Source organism: Canis lupus, chromosome 16 (assembly GCF_048164855.1).
Source record: "Canis lupus baileyi chromosome 16, mCanLup2.hap1, whole genome shotgun sequence".
Taxonomy (NCBI): Eukaryota; Metazoa; Chordata; class Mammalia; order Carnivora; family Canidae; genus Canis; species Canis lupus.
In genome coordinates this window covers 50713216-50737438 of record NC_132853.1, presented here as the reverse complement: position 1 = coordinate 50737438, position 24223 = coordinate 50713216, and the positions used below count along the sequence as shown (strand labels likewise).

The 24223-nt window shown below is 45.4% G+C and overlaps 1 protein-coding gene across 4 annotated transcripts in view; it reads left to right on the top strand.

Moving 5' to 3' along the window:
• The window catches only part of ITGB3 (integrin subunit beta 3), a 64922-nt gene that overhangs the window by 24476 nt on the left and 16223 nt on the right, over positions 1 to 24223 (top strand). For 2 of the 4 annotated variants that reach the window (XM_072781332.1, XM_072781336.1), the window contains exons 4-14: positions 1207 to 1459; positions 2773 to 2935; positions 3570 to 3731; positions 5615 to 5710; positions 6131 to 6220; positions 6935 to 7074; positions 8436 to 8860; positions 13436 to 13658; positions 14570 to 14670; positions 16750 to 16869; positions 22328 to 22494. In XM_072781332.1, coding sequence (XP_072637433.1) covers positions 1207 to 1459; positions 2773 to 2935; positions 3570 to 3731; positions 5615 to 5710; positions 6131 to 6220; positions 6935 to 7074; positions 8436 to 8860; positions 13436 to 13658; positions 14570 to 14670; positions 16750 to 16869; positions 22328 to 22494 — 1940 coding nt within the window. Of the gene's footprint in view, positions 1 to 1206; positions 1460 to 2772; positions 2936 to 3569; positions 3732 to 5614; positions 5711 to 6130; positions 6221 to 6934; positions 7075 to 8435; positions 8861 to 13435; positions 13659 to 14569; positions 14671 to 16749; positions 16870 to 17933; positions 18000 to 22327; positions 22495 to 24223 lie in introns of those variants that run through there. The other 2 variants (XM_072781335.1, XM_072781333.1) reach the window with 2 other exon arrangements.

Here is a 24223-nt window from a genome sequence, read left to right as displayed (position 1 = left end):
TGACTCTCCCGTAGATTAGCTCTTTGACCTTGGGCAAGTTACTTAAATCTTCTAACAGAGAAGGAACTTGACAAAATGCTTATTTCTTCTTTTCCCTAATGCCTGTTTTACCTGACAACCTTGTGTTGAGGCTCAAATGAGAAGATGAGAAGGCAATTTATAATTGTTAAGCCCCCTTTCCAGGTGAGATTAGATGAGGGGCACAGGGACAGAGAATATAGGGGCAGGAGACCTACAGGGAAGGAAAGATTAGGCTATGAGACAGGCTTTTCTTTTTTTTTTTTTTTTTTTTTTTTTTTTTTTTTTTTTTTGAGACAGGCTTTTCGAAGCATTGATTTAGACTTTCCAATTATATTCAGAAGATTTGGGGGATCCCTGGGTGGCTCAGTGGTTTAGCACCTGCCTCCGGTCCAGGGCATGATCCTGGAGTCCCGGGATCAAGTCCCACATTGGGCTCCCTGCATGGAGCCTGCTTTTTTCTCTGCTTGTGTCTCTGCCTGTGCCTCTCCCTGTGTCTCTGCCCGTCCCCCTCTCCCCCTCCCTCTCTCTCTCTCCCTCCCTCTCTCTCTCTCTCTTGCATGCGCGTGCTCTCTCTCACTCTCTGATGAATAAATAAATAAAATCTTTAAAAAAAAAAGATTTAACCAAGTACCTTCTTTTTTTTTAATATTTTATTTATTTATTCATGAGAGACACACAGAGAGAGGGGCAGAGACACAGGCAGAGGGAGAAGTAGGCTCCATGCAGGGAGCCTGATGTGGGACTCGATCCTGGGTCTCCAGGATCACGCCCTGGGCTGAAGGCAGCACTAAACCACTGAGCCACCCGGGCTGCCCGCCAAGTACCTTCTTTGTGCAAGGCATCTGTTGGGTGCTATGGGATTCAGAGAAGGGCAGGACATAGTTCCTGTCTTTTACAGAGTCTGAAGTGTAGTGACAGCCAAAACCTCTGTGACCCTTGGGACCCAGAGGGTTAGGCAGGGGGGCATTTGGAAAGGGTAGAGAATTTTAGAATGGGGGAAAAAAAGAGGTTAATCATAAGAGGATCAAGAGATTGGAAGAAGAAAAGAATTGCAAGGGAAGAGGAGAAGGGACCAGGGCTTTCAAGTTTGATTTGATCAAGAAGTTACTTAATTTCAAGTGTGTCCAAATCCACTTATGAAATCTTGGAGAAAAGGAGAAAAACTAACATCCTCTTGCCTTTCAGATGATTCAAAGAATTTCTCCATCCAAGTTCGGCAAGTAGAGGATTACCCTGTGGACATCTACTACTTGATGGACCTGTCTTATTCCATGAAGGATGATCTGTCGAGCATCCAGAACCTAGGCACCAAGCTGGCCTCCCAGATGCACAAGCTCACCAGTAACTTGCGGATTGGCTTCGGGGCTTTTGTGGACAAGCCTGTGTCTCCATACATGTACATCTCCCCACCAGAGGCCCTCAAAAACCCCTGCTATGAGTAAGTACCTCCCTGTGGAAGCCAGGGCAGCATTCCTCCCCTTTGTCTCAGGCAGGTCCAAGTCCTGCTTCCTGTTTCTGGCTCTAGGATTGCTTTATTGCTGGCCAGATCATATCTCCTTTCTACCTTGGTCTTCCTGTCTGGCAAGTGAGCTGGCCTATTAATGTGGAGTGATGTGTCAATAGAATCCAAGGCTGTTTGGAGGGTAGTAACTGCCAAAACCTCTATGACCCTTGGGACCCAGAGTATTAGACAGATGGGCATTTAGAATCCACAGGGTAGACAATTTCCAGAAAGAAAACTAATCACCTTCTTGGTTTTGGTCACAAATAAGCAGGACACCAGAGAGAATGGGAGGAAAATGAGATAAAAAGTTGAGAGAAATTTATGGATAAGTAAATAGAGGAATTATGATTTCAGAAGAATTGATTCCATTGTCCTCCTCCTCATCAGGAGTATTAACTCATAGTCCTACAGAGTTAAAGTGCAAGGGATTAGGTCCTAGTGGAGTATAAATAGAGTAGAAATGATATTTATTGAACCTTCTGATAAATCCAAAGGTTGATGTGTGTCTCTGTTCACACTTTGGCTTACAGCTGAATGGCTTATTTATTTAATTGGTGGAGAGTTTAAAAATCCATGGAGTGTACTAATTTAAAATGATGGTTACTGAGCCTGACAACATATGAATTTACTTTTTAGTTTTTGAATTTATATGATGTACCCTTTTAGCCTATCTGGGTTGTAAGTTTCACCAGCAAAGATGTCAGCCATCGATTAAACAAGCCACTGGGCTGAGGACAGAAATGCTCTTGTCGAGCACAGATCTGTCAATGTGTCAATAGTTCATGGACATTAAGTTATTGATGAACTTTTGCTTTATCATTGTGTTAATGTTACTTCAGAGAAATGTTAAGCCTAAAGTGATAGCATAGTGAGCCATAGCCTCACTCTAATAGAAGTGCTTTACATGAATTAACTCATTTAAGCCTCACAACAACTCTTAGGAGATATAACCTATCATGTCTTCATTTTTATAGAGAAGCTTGTCCCATGATGAAGTGCTGGGACCTGAACCCAGGCAGTCTGGTTCCACAGCTCACTGTCTTATCTTCCACCCTCGCTAGAAGGGAAAGCCATTGTGATGGCTCGGGCGATGTGAGGGGTTTGGAGTCTGAACGGTCTGGGTAATTGTGGTTGTAGAGAATTGGCCTGGGCATTGTGCTCTCTCTGTCTCCCCTTCTCTCACTCTCACTTCCCATACAGCCTTTCCCATCAGGGTGTCTGCTTAAATTATCCCCCTCCATCCCCAGTATGAAGACCACCTGTTTGCCTATGTTTGGCTACAAACATGTGCTGACGCTAACTGACCAGGTGACCCGCTTCAATGAGGAAGTGAAAAAGCAGAGTGTGTCACGGAACCGAGATGCCCCAGAGGGCGGCTTTGATGCTATCATGCAGGCTACAGTCTGTGATGTGAGTTTGGAGGGCATTGAACGTCTGGTGTGGTTGTCATATATTAAAATGGGGGAAGGAAATGGTTCAGCTGTGGGAATTAGTGTGAAAAAGAGATAGGAAGTAAGCCGAGTTTTGTATGGTGTGAGCAGTAAGTTTCTCCTGAGAGGCAGTCTTTGTTTGTGTCACTCCCTGGCCAGAGCTGACATGTTTTGAACCTCATTGACCCCAGATGTTTTCTGGGTAGAGTATCTTCTTGCCTTCTCTGGAAGTGTATCAGAGTCAAGCCTGGTTGACTTAACCTTAGCAAAGTGGACAGATGTTCAGATGGGATTTCTGTAGCCCAGCTCAGTTCCACCTGTGCTGGTGGGTTTCTAGACAGGCTACATGATTATTGTGGAAAAGCTATATTTAGAGTTGAAGTATGTGTCTTTCAACTGCTTGAACTAATCAGCTGAGGCTCCTTTCCTAAGAGAACAGAAACCCTTGAATTGGAAAAGCTCCAGATTGTGTTCTAAGGACTGGGACTGAAGCCTTTCTTCAAGATGACTTATTCAGCTCTTCAGCGTGGAAGTCCTTGGGTCTTTGTCTTGTACCAATGACATGGCTAAAGTTGCCTTCTCTCTTTTGCTTATTTATTTATTTTTTAAAACAGGAGAAGATTGGCTGGAGGAATGATGCATCCCACTTGCTGGTATTTACCACTGATGCCAAGACCCATATAGCGCTGGATGGAAGGCTGGCAGGCATTGTCCAACCTAACGATGGGCAGTGTCACATTGGCAGTGACAACCATTATTCTGCCTCCACTACCATGGTGAGATTCTTGGTACCGCCTGTGGTCCCCATTTACTATGGCCAGGGCTACGCTTACCCAGGCAGAGTTTCTGTGTGAGTATGAAGATGGCAGCTCTTTCCCTGTGCAGGGTGCAGGGCTTGTGTCAGCCTTTCCTCTCACTGCTCCCCCCACCCCCTGTACCAACTGGACACTTTCATCCAGGGGACAGACTGCACAGCCATTATAAGTAGTCCTGGCTGTGGTTGCTCCTGCCACCACTGTCTCCACTGCCTCCAGCACCAGCAGCAGTATCATGGCCTCCAGAATTGACCCAAAAGACTTTTGCAGGTCTAGTTGGAAAGCAGGCCTTCCTGTGTACTGTGTACAGATTAGCCTCTTCTTAGAATGCCATGTTCACTTGTGGTTATTGGAAGAAGATAGGGGATAAAGAGACAAAGATCATCAAAAGAGTGGATATCTGTTCCTGTGGGGAAAGATTGAAGGGGTCCAAGTCACTTAGCTTGAAAGAAAGTTTAACTGATATATGAGAAGACTTCTTATAAGTTGTTTTCTATGGCCTTTGAGGGTCAATTAAGAGGAATGGAGTTATTACTGTAAGCCATAAAGAAATGTAAGACCCTCAGAATACTGATACTCTGGGTATCTGGGGGGTAGGTATGAACTCTTCATCTCTTAAAGACAATACAACAAAACAGCTTGTCTAGGTGGCTTAACGGTATACCTGTGTAAAGGCAGGAGTCCGAGCTGGATGATCTCATGAGCTCCCTGCAAGGTCTAGGATCCCAGGGACATGTTCACAATTCACCAGCATCCCTGTTATGGCTTGAGTTCCTTGGTGTCAGCCATGTCTAAGTTGGGCACTGCAAGGCATTGGGCGAGTCAGTTATCCCTGACACCTAATCTAGTGCCTTGCCTAGTGCTTCCCTCAGGGGCTGAGGGAGATAAAGGGACTATCTAAGATACCCTTTTTGGTTTAGTTGAGGAGATGTGCTACTAGTAAAGAAGGTGATTAGTGCTAAATAGTGCAGTCAATAAAGGCTTTGGGGAATCCAAAGGAGGAGAGCTCATCAGAACTGGGATGGTCAGGAAAGGCCTCCTATAGAAGGCAGGACCTAGGCTGGGTCTAAGGAAGGAGGAGGATTACCAAAAAGAAGGCCACTCCATGGGGGAGAAAGAGTATGCTAGCTCAGTGGTAAATGGAAGGGGAAGAGATGTGGATGCTGATTGGAAAGGAAGGCTGAGACCACCACAGGGTGGTGTGCCACTAGGATGCACACACTGGGCCAAGGCATTTATCAGTAGCTACAAAATGAAGAAACTTCAAAATGAGGCCTGACACGTATGGGAGAGCAAGGGATAGGAAGACTCCAAGTTCTGCTTTGCAGCCCCCTCCTTCCTTCCTGCTCCTCGCCCATCCCTCTCTCCTCTGAGCCCCAACATCACTTTGTGATGCCACTCTTTGGATCTTCACTTTGTTTTGTAGTTGTATGTACCTGTCTTCAGTACCAGCCTATGAACTCCTTGGCAGCAGAGACTATGATATATTTGTCATTCAATAAGTGTTTGTTAAATGAGTTAATAGAAAACAAAATGAGGCCTGACAGTACCTGGCTCATGGAAGCTGCTCCTTGGTATGAATGCATTGAAGTCTAGTGGGAAGAAAGAGATGCTTGGTTTTGATACCACCAACCTCTGCCTCTTCATCTATCCCTGGAGTTCACAATTGGGTTTGTGTTGCTACTTACTCCCTTGCCTCATATTGATCATGGGGTAGAAAGGTTCAAGCACCACGACCGTCTGGGCCACAGCCCAAATCAGCTGAGTCCTAAGGCTTAGAATTCAGGGATGTATGTGAACAGAGGTGAATTCTTAACCAAACTCCATGTTCTCTCTTTTTACAGGATTATCCCTCTCTGGGACTGATGACAGAGAAGCTCTCCCAGAAAAACATCAATTTGATCTTTGCAGTAACGGAAAATGTGGTCAATCTCTACCAGGTAACTACATCTTCAGGGCTTCCTGGAGTGGGGCCCGTGATGGGTGGACCTGTGTCAGGAAACCAGTGCACACAAGCATTGGCCAGTGTCCCCAACCAGGAGAGCCTCTCCTCCAACCTCTTCCCAGGAGCTAATGAGTTCTTTTTATAGTCTCTCCTCCAGCCTTGAACCTAGCAGGATGGGTGTGTTGGTGTTTGCAGAGCCAGAGGGGAATCATTTAGTGGGGGATGTGAGAGGTTCTTTATAATTTTATACTCAAGGCTGAAAAACTGCTAGATTTATTACTGGCAGTGACAGGTAAAATATCCCATCATTCCCTCCATCTTCGCTTCAAGACCCTTCAAGGTCTCATTTGGGAGGGCTTTTGGAGATGACTATCTTCATTCAGTCAGCCTTGCCCATCTTTGTCTTCCTTCCTAGAACTACAGTGAGCTCATCCCAGGGACCACAGTGGGGATTCTGTCTACGGATTCCAGCAATGTCCTTCAGCTCATTGTTGATGCTTATGGAGTAAGTGTCCTGCCTGGGGATGGGCCTGCTAAGAATCCACCTCACTTGGCATTACCCAGCAGGGCTAGATTTGGGAGTCCTGGATGTTAATCCACCATGCAGCCTTCACTGCCTTCCTCTTATTCTTCTAGACACTGGCAGATGGCCAGCACCAGGAGGAATGCAGCTTTCAGAGAGAGAAATGGCTCATAAAGGAATGCCAGGGAGTATTAGAAGCAATGGGTGAAGAGCTTAGAGAAGGTGGGAAGGAAAAAGAGGCTGGAGATGGTGATGAGGAAGGAGCAAATTGGAGGAAGGATAGGGTGAGGAATAGGGCTCCAACATGAGAGAGTAGAGGGGGGCTGAACCATGGGGAAGGTGAGTTTGGTTAAAAATTAGAAAAAAATGCTACTCTCCAAGGTGAGCAGGACTAGCACTCCCTTTTTGCACGTCCATGAGGCTTGCAGGAGGGCGTAGATGGTTTAGATTCTACTCAGACTCACCCATGCACCAGTCCCCACTGGAGAGAGAGAGGAGCAGGTCTTGGGCAAGAAATATAGTAAGAAACAGGCTCCTGGGGATGCTCTCCTCTGGCGGCTTCTAGGTGAACCTCAGCATCTGGCCCTGCCAGTGTGAATCCAGGGCCACCTGATAGATTTTGCTTGGAATGGAATTGGTTCCTATCCCCTTCCTCTCAGCTCATCTCCTTACCTTCTTCTGCCTGTTTCTGCTTAGAAAATCCGCTCTAAAGTGGAGCTGGAAGTGCGTGACCTCCCTGAGGAGTTGTCTCTATCGTTCAACGCCACCTGTCTCAACAATGAGGTCATCCCGGGCCTCAAGTCTTGTGTCGGCCTCAAGATTGGAGACACGGTGAGGTGGGCTGAGCTGAGCAGGGCATGAAGCTGCACCTCTTGCCCCAGCCTATACCCCGCCCCCCCAGCATCTGGGATCACCCCTCCCCTTCTTTCCCTACAACTTCTTCCTGAAGGTCATAACAAGTTAGATATAATGGAGCTGCCAACCTTTTCCTCCAAGGCTCCTGTTGTCTAAACTTCTCTGTTATGTAAACTTCACCATCAGGATTTTAAAAAAACTTGCATTTAAGTTACCTCTGTTTGTGTATGCCTAGTTGATTGCAAATGCAGATATCTCTTACCTTAAGCCCCTAACCAAGGTAACACCTTTCTTTCCTCTACAATGTAAAGTGACAGTGTTATCTATACGTATTTATTGAGCACTGACTTTGTGCCAGGCATCATTCTAGATGCTGAAGATTCACCAGCAAATGGAACCGTCAAAAATACCAAACACCCACTGTCATAGACTTTCAGAATGCAAATGTACATTTTGCTCCTCCAGTCCCTCTATGGTCTCTATGGCTTTCTTTCCTTAGTGGTTGCTTCTCCTCTGCTTCTGCCTAAAGGGGAGGGGTTGGTGAAGAGGGAAAGAAGCAGAAGGGGGGTAGCTATATCCATATCATCTGTATATCTGTCTCTATCCATCTGTCTGTATATCTATCTATATTCTAGAACATGTACATATACCCCATCTAAGAAATATTGGCCAGAAAGGTGTACGATTGCTCCAGTGATGAAATGTCATATGGAAATTAAACAGATCCTGACCCTGTGGTTGGTGACTGTGTGGTGTCGTGTGGTGCAAAATAGTGCTGTGTATGTCTTACTACAAAGACATATGACATTGTGTCATCAGTCCAGCTAGCTTAGTTGGCCAGAGCAGAATGTTTATAAGATCACAGGTTCTGTTCTGCTTGAGCTGGCTTATTTTGTGTGTGGAATTAAGAAAACCCTAGCCTCTCTTATGACTGTAAATCATATCTGTGCACCCAGATATAACTGGACAACTGTCCCAGGCTCTTTTTTAAAAATTTTTATTTATTTATTCATGAGAGACACACAGAGAGAGAGGCAGAGACACAGGCAGTGGGAGAGGCAGGCTCCATGCAGGGAGCCTGACGTGGGACTCGATTCTGGGTCTCCAGGATCAGGCCCTGGGCTGAAGGTGGCTCTAAACCACTGAGCCACCCGGACTGCCCTGTCCCCAGGCTCTTCTTTTTGCTTTGCAGACCTGGGTAGTGGGGAAACTGAGGAACTCCAGATTTCTGGGGGTTGGACATTCCCTGGACAGGACAGGGCACAGCTTCTCTCCGCTGGGGCCAGAGTGTAAACAGGGTCCACCCATGTCTGAATGTGATCTTCCTTTCCTCCCAGGTGAGCTTCAGCATTGAGGCCAAAGTGCGAGGCTGCCCCCAGGAGAAGGAGAAGTCCTTCACCATCAAGCCTGTGGGCTTCAAAGACAGCCTCACCATCCAGGTCACCTTTGACTGTGACTGTGCCTGCCAGGCCCAGGCTGAGCCTTCCAGTCACCGCTGCAACAATGGCAATGGGACCTTTGAGTGTGGGGTGTGCCTCTGTGGGCCTGGCTGGCTGGGGTCCCAGTGTGAATGCTCGGAAGAGGACTATCATCCCTCCCAGCAGGACGAGTGCAGCCCCCGGGAGGGCCAGCCCGCCTGCAGCCAGCGGGGCGAGTGCCTGTGTGGCCAATGTGTCTGCCATAGCAGTGACTTTGGCAAGATCACGGGCAAGTACTGCGAGTGTGATGACTTCTCCTGTGTCCGCTACAAGGGGGAGATGTGCTCAGGTGAGTACAACTGCCTGCCCTCCTATCCCTGGACGCATTCTCGCTCACACATTGGCAGTCTGGAAACTTTAGGCCAGGGCTTAGGTAGGCACAGGAAGGCCCGGCAGACAGAGCCGAGTGGATGGTGTTCCACTCCCACGATGGAAAACAGAAGGAGGCTCTCTTTAATTCCTCTCAGCTCCCTGAGTCCTTGTTCCTGGGGCACACACAGAAGTGGAAGTGAGCTTCTGCTCCAGGGGACTTCTCTCCTAGAATAGCATGGGGAGGAGTGGGGAAGCTTGAAGGTGAAGACAGCTTTTTTTTTTCTTTTCTTTCGTCTGCCCTTTTGGTAATACTTTAAGTCATTGATTCCTAATCGTTTGAAGGATATGGACCAATCCCTTTTTTTTTAGGTAAAAAAAAAAAATCACTGACTGATAGTAATTAGATTTTTAGTAGTTACAGATTTCAAAATTTCATGCTATCAGAATATATAGTAAAATTAGTAATAATTATTTTACATGAATTTGTCTTTTCATCATAAGACTTGGAAAATAGTAAAAAAGGAAGACAATGGAACACATTTAGTGAGGCAATATGCTTGGAACAAAGGCTGGAAAATTATATATGTATTATATGTTGGCACTATTTTGTTATCATTATTGGCAGTGCTATTGCTTTTTGGATTCTAGGCCTGTGCTGTCAAATATAGTAGCCACGTGTGGCTATTTACACTTAAATTAAGCAAATTGAATTATAACTTAAGTAAAATTTAAACATTTAAATTCAATGAAAAATGAAAGATTCAGTTCCCCTTTTGCTCAGGAACTATTTGTGGCCAGTGGCTGGTGCGCTGGACAGCACATAAATTGGAAATCATTGCCATTGAGAGGTCCAGCCTACAGATGGAGGACTATGATTTTGAGTCCTACCTCAGGATACTGAGTTTTTGTCCTTCTCATTACAAAATTCAGTAAGATCTTGAGGACCATGGAAAATCTCAAGCTGGTTTTTTCTTGCCCCAAAGACCATTTCTAGGATACTTCCCCAGCTAGAAGAAGTCAAACTGACATGAGTGTAGTCTTTATCTGCAGACATGCTGACAGTACTCTCAGAGGCAAATAGGCAGTTCTGAGTAGTTCTTGGGGCACTGGGGATAGGTTTTTGCTGGGTTATGATCACTGAGGCTTGATCCCTCTTGTGACAGAGAGATTGAAGACATTTGCAAATTGGTTGGGATTGGTTTATGGGTATATTTTGTAGCCAATCAACAGAGATTATAATTGGCTTTCATGGTGATCAGATCTATGACTCAGATTGACTTCCTTTGCATTCTGAATGCAAAGGAAGCTTGATTAGAGGGGCACCTGGGTGGCTTGGTTGGTTAAGCGTCTGTCTTCTGCTCAGGTCATGATCCTGGAGTCCTGGGATGGAGCCCCTGCATGGGGTTCCCTGCACAGTGGGGAGTCTGCTTCTCCCCCTGCCACTCCCTCTCCCCCTCCCTCTGCTCATGTGTGCTCTCTCTCTCTCAAATAAATAAATAAAATCTTAAAAAAGAAAGCTTGATTAGAAAGGTAAATCTGTCATTCTAAAGCAAGGATGGCTAAGTAACATAAGAATGGCTTATTTTTAAAATTTATTAAAAGATTTTATTTATTCATGAGAGACATAGAGAGGGAGGCAGAGACATAGGCAGAGGAAGAAGGCAGCTCCATGTGGGGGGCCCAGTGTGGGACTCATCCGATCCCAGGACCATGGGATAATGACCAGAGCCGAAGGCAGACATTCAACCACAGCCACGCAGGTTCCCCGCTTATTTTTATCATCTGCCACATTATTTCCTTTACTCATGCCAACAAAATTTGAGAGAGAGCTTGCAGAGAAATAACATCAGGGAGATGAGGGGAGAGAGAATGAGAGAATGAGAGCAGGTACAGACACGCACACACATACAAACAGCAGTTTGAATTAGGGGCTGAGGCAGGAATTTCAGCTCATTTTAATATTTAATAGTACTTACATCATATTCAAAGCACCAAAGGGAATGAGTAAGTTTGATGTGGGAGACCATGTGGAGAAGCTTGGGACTCAGGGGGAGAGGGTGGTCCTAGGAGAGGCCTACAGACAGCCCCTTGGGGGCACCAGGGACAGAGGGAGGTCTACTATTCCTTTGCCTCATGGTTCCTGGTCTGGTGTGATGTAGGGTGGGAGGGATCCTATCCAGCAGATCCTTCTGCTGCTGGCTGCACTGAAGCCATAAAACAAAGCTGCCTGGGTCAGCAGCCTGCTTCCTGCCTCCTACTGGTGCAAGAACAGCTCGTCCTCAGTGTGTGCTCCAGCTTAACTCATGAGGGAACCCCAGCCAGCCGCAGTCGTCTCTGAGAGGCCTTCCTTACCCTACTCTGAGAGTAGTTATGTGCTTCCTGGTTTCAGGTCTGGATCCTGTGGTGCCACCATCATACTCTCCAGTAACAGATACTCAGGAACACACACTTATTGAGCACCTGTTCTGTGCCAGGCACTTGGTCCCTATGGGTGAACAGGGGTCATGTGTGATTCCTGACCTGTCAGCTTGTAGACTGGTTCACCATTGTCTCTTCCCAGAGCAGCTGGCCTGTGGTCTGTTTTATGCTGCAAGCTGGCTCAGGAGGGTGGCACGCTATGACTTAGCTATTTCCCCAGCTCTGGCCTTCCTCCTCCCCGCCCCTTCCCCCCCTCCCCACTGGGGCATGGTCTTTGTGGTTACATGTTCTCAGCACTCCTGCCCCAAACATCAGGGAGTGCATCCTTGTCCTTAAGGGACTCTCATTCCTGCCACATCCATGAGCATAGATTGACTAGGTACCCTGAGCCACCCCTGAGTTCTGTGCTGTAGTGTTGTGGGATAGAGAGACACAAGTAAGACAGTTTTGCCCTTAATTAACTTACCTAAAGATAATTCACAACATGAGGCAGAACCTGCCAAATCTTGGAAGTGAGATGTCCTTGGGGAATAGTCCTAGGAGTTCTGGGAGTTCTAGGAGTCCACTGGAGAGAGACTCATTGTAGACAGAGGAAGCCTGGGTGGCTTCATGGAGGAAGTAGAGGATGTCAAACAGAGGGCTGTCTCATAAAGGTGAAGAGTGGAGCTAAGCGTCAGCCCAGAGGGTCAAGCTGCATAGGGAGAGTAGTTGCATTCCCTGGGACCTGAAATGCCTGCTCCTGCCTTTCCCCTCCCCTTCCCTAAGCTCTACCCCTCCCCTGCTGCCTTCTTTTCTATTTCCTTCCTCTCTCTTACACTTTCTTTTCATTCCTTGCTCCCTCCTCTGACTTTCCTGTGAACCCAGGCTCAGCCACCCTTTTGCTGGAGGGGTGCCAGTCCTGTGACATTACCACACTGTGGCTTCCTTTCAAGGGCTGACCCTCCCGGGGCTTGGGATCCGCCTGCTGACTCTAGCCTGCCACTTGACTCCCAGCCTTACCCACTGGCTTGCCTGGCACATCATCTTCTCAAAGATTACTTTGTTTGGCCCCACAGAGGAAACACTATGGGACAGGGGTTTCTGAGGAGGCTGAGGCCTCTCAGTGTTGCCAATCCTCTGTGGGGTTGCCTTTCCCTGTCCAGGACCTATGGTTAAAAGCTGGTTGTAGTGGACACTGGGGGGCCCCGCTCTCCTGGCTATCACTGGGGAGCAGAAGGTGCCAGCTAGTGGCTGATTGAGCCTGCCTATGCACCTCTCTCTCTCCTCCACCATCTTGGGGCCCATTGGCTCACACAAGTGGCGTGGTTTTCAGACCAATTGAAGTTACTTCCGCCTTGCTCCCTGCCTTTCCTCTGATTAACAATCAGATTTTTATTATTCATCCACTTCTTCCTGATTCAGAATCCTTGAGAATGAGTCACCTTTTCTTCCAAGTTTGGGAGCCGAGTTTTCAAGCCTTGTTAAATGCTTAGGGGGAATGTAGCACTGGATGTAACACCTGCATTTAACCAACCTAACCCCCACCCCAGCCCTCTCTCTCCCATTCCTACACTCATGCAGTAGAGTGAATAGGTCTTCCCTTCTAGGGCTGATGGCTCTTGGCAATGATCATGCAGCATGGGGTACATGCTGGTGAATGTGTGTATGTTTTCCAGGATTTGAGGAGATTAACTCCATGGAAATAGAGACCTTGTGTGTCTTGTTCACTGCCGAATCTCCAGTGCCCCAGCATGAACTCAATAAATATTTGTTGAGTAAAGGAATATATAAGTAAACAAACATTGATTGCATGCCTACTCTGTTTCAGATGTTATGCTAATCACTACTGATGACAAATTGATATGGGTCCTCTCCCGTTGGGGAGGTCATGATCTAGAAAGAGAAACAGATAGGGAAACAAACGGGCTGACTGTAAGGGTTAAAATAAAGGTACACGCAAGTGCCAGGAGAACACATGACAGTTGATTTGGCCTGGGGATGATGGAAGGAAAGTGTAGAAGGTGGTGAACCACTTGGTGTGGTGCTAACGAGTGGTGGCAGGAGGACAGAAGAGGAAGGTAGAGCAGGGAGCAGGCTGAGCCACGGGGTGGGGACCCTCACCTGCCCCCTGCCCCCTTGGGCTGTGTGCTTCCAGGCCATGGCCAGTGCAGCTGTGGGGACTGCCTGTGTGACTCCGACTGGACCGGCTACTACTGCAACTGTACCACGCGCACTGACACGTGCATGTCCAGCAACGGGCTGCTGTGCGGCGGTCGGGGCAAGTGTGAGTGTGGCAGCTGCGTGTGCATCCAACCTGGCTCCTACGGGGACACCTGCGAGAAGTGCCCCACCTGCCCTGACGCCTGCACCTTTAAGAAGTGAGTGGGCAGAGAAGTGAATAGGAGAGAGCTGGGTGCTGGAAAGAGGGAGAGGGTACCTCAGGCTGGAATCTACCCCAAGCCCCCCAATCCCTCCAGGGCCTGTCTCTTACTCACCAAAGCTTTAGGAAGAGGAAGCTGCTGGGGAGGAGTCTAGCTTTCCTCTTTGCACTGAAAAGTTTGGGCAAAGTTGGAGGGAGAGCCTACCCTGCAGGGGCCAGGGTAGTTCCCATGGGACTGTAGTTGGAGAAACAGTTCCCTGGGCTGCCATTCCTGAATCCCTGAGTTGGGAGGAAGGCTAAACCAGGGAGCTTCTGGAGAATGTTCCACTGCTAATGTACTGATGCTGGGGGAGATGTGGGCTGGAGTTATGAAGGACGCTGTGAGATGGGAGAAGGTCACCAGCACAAACTGCACTCATCTGGGGGTCAAGGATGCTCTGCCATTTCTCTTGCTACTTTAAACAGGGCTGGACTCATGGGTGCACAGTCTGTGCATTTGTACAGTGCTCTGTGCTTAGAAGGGGCCTACACTTGGTATACTGCTCTGCTGGTACTGTCTTATAATTCTTAGTAATTTTTGAACAAGGGACCTAACATTTCCTTTTGCACTGGGCCCCCAGACTATGTGACTGGTTCTGCCTTTAAGGCTTCCCAAACTGGTGTAGGCTTCATTTCCTTTCATACTCTCTTGAATGGGAAATGAAGAAGTTTAATGAGGGTGCTGAGGTCCTCTGTCTGCCAGGCCTCTCACTCTGAACTCCAGAGTTGACCCTCTGGGCTCCCAGGATTGTTTTACAGGTGTTTATTTTCTGCGGCGGAGCAGCTTTTTGGTGTGTGGTGGTCAGAGCCAGACAGACTGTGTAGGCTTGCTTCTCCCTTGTCTTACTCTTGGTGTCCTCTCTCTTTTAGGGAGTGTGTGGAGTGTAAGAAATTTGACCGAGGAACTCTCCATGATGATAATACCTGCAACCGTTACTGTCGTGATGAGATTGAGTCTGTGAAGGAGCTTAGTAAGTTCAACATGTCTTAGAGTTGCACACACACACACACACACAGCTTCTAGAGTTTTTCAATTAATCCCAGCATCTGTCCAACACTCATCAGTAACATGGAAGAGTAATTCCCACCTCAGAGGCATGTTGTGCAGACCTGATGCACACTAGGCACTTCATAAAAGCTGGCTTCCCTGAATCCTCTTGCACCTCTACTAATTTGTTTCATGGTCCCTCCCCATTCTGCTTCCCAGCACCCACAGATGCAGCAAGATCCTACAAATAGCTTTTTTTTCCCCCTACAAATAACTTTTAAATAACTGATTTCAGGCAACCCTAACTTTACCTCCCCAAGAAAGAGAAGACAGTGCATTCTATTTGACAGATGGAGAAACTGAGGCACAGAGTGACAGTCGTCCTTTTAGTAAGCTAGTAAGCATTTACTAAGTTTACTTAACTAAGAGTGTTAAATGATACCCAGGTATGCAGCTTTGCTGGTTTGGAGGGAAACCTTCACCCTTATGGATTTATAGCTAAAATAATTACGCTGGGGCCCTTCTTGGAATAAGACAGATAAAAATACAGTGGGGAGCAAGACTCTTGCTTGCAGTTATTCTGATTTGCACTTTACCTTGACTTAAAAGGAGATAATCTTTCCCGCTGTCAGCAAATCTGATAAGATTTCTGGGTCAGCTAGGCATTGGCTGGTTTCATGGAGATAGATGGTAATCTCTCCTGAGATAGCCATCTCCTATGAAGGCAGAAAACATGTTTTTTAGTGACAGCCACAGTAAGACACAGCCAGCTTCTGGCTGTGGGTGTTACAGAAAATGGTCAGATCTCTGAACCCTTTGGCTAATATCAGAAGTGGGGCTGGGAGTGGGGGTAAGGATTTGGGGATTGAATTTGAAGAGACAGCCTTTTCTCTGGAGGAGATTGGGTATATGCTATGATTAGTTTAGGGGGCAGAGACTGCTGAGAGAGATGTGAGATGTTTTTATTACCTAGACTAGTTGTATATCACGGGTTAGCTTTTACCCCCTCCCCCATGCCATGATAATAATCAAAATGAATGCTTGTTTATGGATTGTATAACTTATACAAGTTATGAAGGTGTCCTTTCATAATACAATCTTACCCTTTCCTCAACCACCTAGTAAAGTAGAACTGTAGTATTGTTGTTACCTTCATTTTGCAGATGAGGAAATGCAATCTCAGGAAAGTTACACAACTTGCCCGAACAAGTTAAGCTTAGAACTAAATCTGGAAATCCTTACCCTTTCTGTTGTTTTCTTATACCACTGGTTTTCTGAAGGCTTGTGGAGTTCAAGTCTGTAGGATGTGCTCTGAGACTCATGTTTGCATTCTGCTCTGTCAGGTACTTGTGATGTGACCTTGGGACATTTGCTTAACCTCATCTTGTGTCAGTTTTACTCATCTGGCTTCATCACTGTAGGGCATAGTACAGCTGATGGAGGGGTACCTATAGTTTCCCTGTCAGGATAAGAGGTTTTAGAATCAGAAGGGGTGAAGCCTACAAAATGTGATGGGAGGCAGAGAAGAGGGGGTGGCTCTAGAGGGGAACATTGGATCAGAAGTAACAATTGAAGAAATATAAATGCTGAGTCAACAAACTATTAAGAATTGTTGGACAAGCAGAGAGAGGAAAGAGAGGGAAGAGATCACCCACTGTGTGTTAGGTACTGTTTACTTTAAGCCACTTAGTTCTCTACCAACCTTGTGAGGTAGAGTATCATTTTCTTTTTTTAGATGAAGAAGGAGATAGCTGATGAGGTCAAGTTACTTTTCCAGCATTACACAGCCAGCAGGTGGTAGAGCTTTGAATCAGACCATGTAACATGTTATGTCCTTTTTGAAGGAAGGAATAAGAACCTAAAAGTGTCTGGGAGGAACAAAATACAGAAGTGAGGGTCATCTAGAGGCAATTTCCAGGCTATCTCAAATCTAGGCATCTTGCCTAATGTTATACATAGTGTTTATATACTTTCTCAGAAGTTTCATGACTGGGGTTTGGGAATGATTCCATCTTCCAGGAATTGACTCGCTTTTCATTCTCCCATCTTTTCCCTTCCTTAGAGGATACTGGCAAGGATGCAGTGAATTGTACATACAAGAATGAGGATGACTGTGTTGTCAGATTTCAGTACTATGAAGACTCCAGTGGAAAGTCCATTCTCTATGTGGTAGAAGAGCCAGGTAAGTGAACCCTGAGGGCCATGTTAGGCAGTAGTTTCCTCCTATTCCTCTACTTATACAACAGCTAGGTTAAAACTGACCTTACAAGTGATAAGTTAGGGCCTGTCATCTGGGTATGGATAATATTTAAATACAAATGTTAGTGACAAAGTGACTTTGCTAATTGAGATAGAAAAATAAGAAGGTGGGTAAGGAAAAGAAGATAGAGGGGCACCTGGGTCATTCAGTTGTTTAAGTGTCCGACTTGATTTTGGCTCAGGTCATGATCTCAGGGTCGTGGGATTGAGCCCCACATCAGACTATGCACTTAGCATGGAGTCTGTTTGAAATTCTCTCCCTCTGCCCCTCCACCCGCTCATGCTCTCTAAATAAATAAATAAATAAATAAATAAATAAATAAATAAATAAATAAAAATTTTTTAAAAAGGAAGGTAGATATAGATCCCATGAAGGGACAAAATGTATCATGGCATTTTTTGAGGTGGCAGTGTTAAGAAGTAAGGAATTTAAAGTCTAGGGCTTTTCAGCATCTGCTCTGTTAAAAGTTAGGTGGTTGCCAAGAGCAACCAGCCTGCAGCTTCAGAGGAAGGCCTCATGTTGACCTTACCAGGTTGACCATGAGACATGGTACTGGATTTGAGGCACCAAGCTAACGTGCCCTGAACACTGAAAAGATAGGCCTCTGGAAGCAGGAGGAGCTCATCTATCATACACAGACCAACTGCAGGTTTGTCACCATCTAATACAATAAATTTGCTTGCTTCCCCTTACTACCTCTGTCACCTTCCTTTCTCTTAAATAACAGACTAAGCTATGAATCATTAGAAAATATATTCGAGTACTTATTATATATCAGGCAGTGGACTAGGTTCTGGAAATGTAACAATAAATAAAGCAGATGTGGCACTCACAGGTCAGGGGAAAGGAGCACATAAATTGATTATGACACCTGCTGAGGGGCAAGGGCTATGGTATGGCAGAGGGTAGATAAGAACTTATGGAAGTGAAGGATCAGTGTCTGAAGGCAGAGACTAAATCAGTTGATTGCTTGACATTCTTAACAGCTGTAGGAATTTCTTCAAATCTTCCTTCAGACCAGTGTCCAGCAAACTCTTTCTGCCAAGGACCATGTAAGTATATTAGGCTTTGTGGGCCATGTGGTCTCTGCCATGACTACTCTGCCATTGTACCTGGAAAGCAGCAATACATTTAATGCATGAGCCTAAGTATATTTACAAAAACAGGTAGTAAGCCACATTTGGCTCCCAGACCATAGTTGGCTGGCCCCTGCCTTAGGAAAATGGGTCTCAAACTTTTGTATTGTTGTTAAAATCCAAAGTCCTGGGACACCTGGGTGGCCTAGTGGTTGAGCACCTGCCTTTTTAGCTCAGATCGTGATCCTGGAGTCCTAGGATCAAGTCCCACATCTGGTTCCCTGTGGGGGTTCCCTGCTTTTCCCTCTGCCTATGTCTCTGCCTCTCTTTCTGTGTCTCTCATAAATAAATAAATAAAATATTAAAAAAAAAATCCAGAGTCCTGAGCCCTGTCCTACTTCCATGAGCTTCTATGTTCTTGGTTAGTGCTCCTGGCAGATGTGATACACCCAATATTTGAGTGCTTCTGTTTTGGACACATCATTTCCCCTAGTGAGCCTTTTCAGACTGCCTCCAGCATCCATTTTGCTGATTTGGTTGGGTGCTCCTATTTGCTTCTCAAAGCAGCTATGCTTCCCTTAGAAGGGCCTTCATCAGACCATTAAATTGCATCTTTAGTCACCCATCTCCCTCAGTAAATCACAAGTTCCTGGAACACAGGAACTGTCTTTCTTATCTATTGTTATATCCATATTTGGCTCAGTCATCTACAGAGAAGATATTTAACGGTTTTTGAATGAATTAATAGGACTTATTATTTCTAGGAGACAGGCAGACTTGTATACATCTTGATATCTGCTGGGAGAATTTTGGCTGCTTGGAGAAGGAAAGGGGTGAGAGTGGGAAGAAACTCTGCCTCATCTATGTCAGCCAGGGTGTTGCTGGCCTCATGGGTAGAGAAGAGCATGGTGCCCCCCTCTGTGATATTGTTCACCAGCCTTTCCCAGGGCTCTCACCCTTTAGAAGGGAGAAGGAAGGTAAAGAAAGGGAATGGCCTTAGCTTTATTTACTGATGCAAGGTGAAGTTGATATGGGAAGGGGAGAGGGAAGAGTCTGGATATGTATCTGTGGGGGAGCAGATGTGGATTACTTGGCCATGACTCCTCACACTTTCCCATCCACCTCTGTTAACATATTTCATGGATTTTTCCATACCCACCCTATCTGCACCTTTGTCCTTTCTCATTTCAGAAGGGTGGTAGGTTCTTGTTTTGGGGTTTAACATCACTTTATCTCTTTCCTTTATGTTTTATTTTTATTTTTTTTAAAGATTCTATTTATTTGTTGACAAGAAACACACACACACACACACACACACACACACAGAGAGAATGGCAGAGATGCAGGCAGAGAGATAAGCAGGCTCCATGCAGGGAGCCTGATGTGGGACTCAATCCTGCATCTCCAGGATCACGCCCTGGGCCAAAGGCAGATGCTCAACCACTGAGCCACACAGGAATCCCACTTTATCTCTTTTCTACAATAATCCTTGCTGGTACTTCTGCTATATCACTTACCAAAATCTTTTGACCTGATGTTCTTAGACTGGAGTCCATTACTGGGAGTTGTGGGGAACAAAGATAGTGATAACCTGAGCTGGTACAAGTAACCCCTGGTGGGGTGGTAACTTTTCTGATATAGTTCCTTTTCTCCACATTAGGAGATGGGATCCCAGACCTACATTTCCTTTCTTGTTGCCCTGGAATTCCAAGTTCTGCCTCCCCTCTCACCCACTACCTCCTACCATTTTCAGGGGTTCTGGCTTCAAGCAGAATGTAGTACTTCATATCCTGGAGTATAGAAGGAGATTATTCTCATTCTCTTCCATAACTCATGATCATGCCCATGCAGATGCTCTCCCTGAAGGGCTGGGCCACTTCAGGGCAATAGAGCACTGGCAAAGGGCTTGGCATTGGCTGGGTGGTGTTCGACCTCCATGGAGTGGGATCCCCTGAGGTGAGCCCTCTCACTTCCAGATAGGGTTGCCTGGTAAATACAGTATATCCTATGCAATATTTAGTACATATTTAGGCTAAAAAGTCATTCATTGCTTATCTGAAGTTCACATTTAACTGGATTCCTTATACTTTTGTCAAATCTGCTCGTTCTACCCAGCCTTTCTTGACCTCAGGTCCCTCACCATGGGTCCTCATCACTGTGGCTAGGAGAGCTCTCTAAAGACCACCTGATCTTGTCTTCTGCTTCTAGGAAGCCTGCCATCCACCCCTTTCAGGACAAATGCTTAAAAGATGTTTTTCCCCCGAAGACCTCTTGACATTCTACCTGTCCTGCCCATACTGATATGCAGAATTAAAGAGATTTCACTTTGAGGTTTGAGGGTCAGCCCTATCTTCTAGAGAATTCTTAATTATTTTTCACAGAACTGAGGCCCTTCACTCTTGGGAACTCAGACACTGAGACCTCAGCCTCTCTCCAGATGCCCCTTTAATTATAGACAGGTTATAATTTGGTGGCTTGGGAAATAGCCAGCTTGGGTTTGTGTTGGTGGTTGTTTTTAGATTGTGTGTGGTGAGCACAGTATACATGTTTAGAGAAGAAGGTGGGAGACAGTGTGGAAAGTGGGTGTGACCACCTCTCCAGACCCATCCATATTCACATATCCAAACACCTAATTACATAACACCTGAGAAGTCACTGGAGTGAGGTCACCCATCACACACCCGTGGTTAATGGGAAACAGAGCTCTGCGGAGCATACTCAGCTTGGCCCTCAGAGGGGTGACGCACCTCTGTCTGTTTTGGTTGTTGGCGGGGGTTGAAAAGAAAGTCAGCTCTCAATAGGTTTAGGATTTTAGATGATGAAATATTTTGCAAAGGAGCCCAAAATATTGTCTTGGTTGGCAGGCCTCCTAATCTCTAAGTGTGCTAATAAGGTCAATAGGTTCCCCGCCCTCAGGGATGTGCATATCTGAGTCAAGGTAACAAACACAAATACCTCCAGGAACTAAGCAAATAAATTAGTGAAAACTGTCGGATTTAGCAAGAACAGTAATAATAGTAATAACAGTAATAACAGTAGCTGAAATTTATTGAGCACTGAGTCTCTGCCAGCAGTGTTCTAAATTCTTTAAATATATTTAACTTAATTATTTTTCTAAGTTTTGGAGATCAGTGCTATTACTTTCTATATTTTAAACATGGAGAAATAGGAAACAGACACCCAGAAAGGTTAAATAACAAAACAAAGCAAGTGGTAAGCCAAGATTCAAACCCAGGCAGTTTATCTCCAGAGCCCAAGGTAGCATGGCCTCAATGACAAGTTACATGTTGCTTCTGTTTAGTGGAGAAAGAGAATGATGAGCTCTGGCCAACCAGAAAATGTATCCCATCTAAAGGGGACAGCTGCTCCTCACATCTAATCAGGGCTGCCCTGTGGGTTCCATGTTTCCAGACCTTTTGCTTTATTTTTTATATTTTGATTTTTTTTTAATTTATTTTTTATTGGTGTTCAATTTACTAACATACAGAATAAACCCCAGTGCCCGTCACCCATTCACTCCCACCCCCCGCCCTTCTCCCCTTCTACCACCCCTAGTTCGTTTCCCAGAGTTAGGAGTCTTTACGTTCTGTCTCCCTTTCTGATATTTCCCACACATTTCTTCTCCCTTCCCTTATATTCCCTTTCACTATTATTTATATTCCCCAAATGAATGAGATCATATAATGTTTGTCCTTGATTATTGTTTTTTAAAGCAAAGAAGAAGAATCTGAAATTTTAGGGGGAGAATCTCCTGATTATTCATGTTGCCAACAAAATCAAATTTTTTATTTTTTAATTTTCTTTGATATTTTATTTATTTATTTATGAGAGAGAGAGAGAGAGAGAGAGGCAGAGACACAGGCAGAGGGAGAAGCAGGGTCCATGCAGGGAGCCCGATGCAGGACTTGATCCCGGGTCTCCAGGATCATGCTCTGGGCTGAAGGTGGCGCTAAACCGCTGAGCCACCTGGGCTGCCCAAAATCAAATTTTTAAAATTAAGTTTTCATGTTAATTCCAGTGTAGTTAACATAAAATCAGATTTTTAATAAACACTTGCATAGGTTGGGTTCTGCCATAGGTGACCTGCTTATGACCTCTGATATAAACCACTCAGGAGAGACTATTGCTGTCTTAAAGATTGACACTCCTTCCTTTAAAAAATTAGTTGATGCATTTTATAAGTCTTGTTTCCTTCAGAGAATCTTCTAATAATTTCTTAGTTTGTCGAGAAGTGCTATTCACAGCCAGTTCAAGTGACTTCTGCTGCATTCATAACATCTCTGCTCTATGCTTTCCTCTCACAGAGTGTCCCAAGGGTCCTGACATCCTGGTGGTCCTGCTTTCAGTGATGGGGGCCATTTTGCTCATTGGCCTTGCTACTCTGCTCATCTGGAAGCTCCTCATCACCATCCATGATCGGAAGGAGTTTGCTAAATTTGAGGAAGAGCGAGCCAGAGCAAAATGGGACACAGTAAGAGGCTGGGCTGGGCATTTTCTTCAGTCATTGGTTTGAGAGCCTCAAGTAGAAACAGTACATGTGTAGGGTAGCCAGGCTCAGCTAGCCCATAATTTTCCGGTTAGCCTCTGTTCTGGAAATTGGGAGATGGTCCCATTGTCCTTATTATTCCTGGAAACCACCCAATTCCCTCTCTACCCCATAGTGACCACAGGCCACATTGGTGAGTACTGACGGAACATACATAGGGCCCAGCTCTGCTCTGGACACTGATGCAATGAAATGCAGTGACTTATTCTCCAATTGAGGAAGACAGGACAAACTTGTGAATCCTACATTGAGAACATATAATGTATTATATACCGATGAAGTCCAAAGCATTAAATACAAACAGGAAAAAAAAAAAGCTAGCTAACTTTTGCTGAGGATTCACTTCTTCCATCCCTATAACAGCCCAGGATAGGAGGCAGTGTTATTATTCCCATTTTATAGATAAGGAAATTGAGCACAGAAAGTTTAAACAGCTTGCCCTATTGTGGGAGGGAATTAAGTTATGATAGGAATTATTTTTTGGGCCAGCCTCTTAATAAATATTCTCCCTACAGTTTATTCTGATAGAATTAAATGAAAGAAGCATCTACGGAGAACTTTCTGTATACTTAATTTTTCTCTGTTCTCCTTTGGCTCATCTTCCACATTTTAACTTTTTCCTGGGCCTTCCAAATGGCTTTTGACTCCATCAATGTCCAGGGGGAGGCTGAAAGTTTGTTCCCATTTGATAGTGACTTCAGGCCTTTGTACCCAAGAGCCTCAAGAAACTTGAGATGTTTCTGTTAGTGCAGTGTAGAAATCTGGAACCTCTGAGGAATATGAGAATATGTTGTATTTCTTGAAATGACTCCTAAAAGCTACCAGATCTTATGGGATTTGTCACTTTTTGTTAGAAAATAATTTGGGGGGATCCCTGGGTGGCGCAGCGGTTTGTCGCCTGCCTTTGGCTCAGGGCGCGATCCTGGAGACCCGGGATCGAATCCCACGTCAGGCTCCCGGTGCGTGGAGCCTGCTTCTCCCTCTGCCTGTGTCTCTGCCCCCCCCCCCCCTCTCTCTCTCTCTCTCTGTGACTATCATAAATAAATTTAAAAAAAATTAAAAAAAAAGAAAATAATTTGGGTCGTGGTGCCTGAGTGGTGCAGTTGGTTTGACATGTGACTCTTGGTTTCAACTCAGGTCATGATCTCAGGGTTGTAAGATAAGACAGCCCTTGTGTCAGGCTCTGTGCTTAACACAGAGTCTGTTTTAGAGTCTCTCCCTCTTCCCTCCCCCCAAATAAATGAATAAATATTAAAAGAAAAGAATTTGGGAAACCCAGTGAGGGTTTATTTTTAACTGCCAATGTGACAATATGTGGATAGTGCATGGAGGGATGAGATGAGAAAATTTAATTTTAAATTCAAATTAAATTAAAATTTTAACAAATTAAATTATTCTGGGTAAACCCTGTCTTCTCAATTTCAAATATCAGCTATCAGCTGCTACATTTCCGATCTCTGCCCACATCCCCAGCACTGTCAAACCAAAAAATGGGGAGAAGAGCAAAAGAGAGAGTTCAGGAGAGAGGCAAGAGATCAATAATGGTGAAAAGAGATCCTGAAATGTTTGGTGATCATCAAAAAGTAATGGGCTGGATTCAACCTCTTAGACATAGCCCCAGAATGGCATTCCCCCTTCTCTCTGCTTTTCTTTC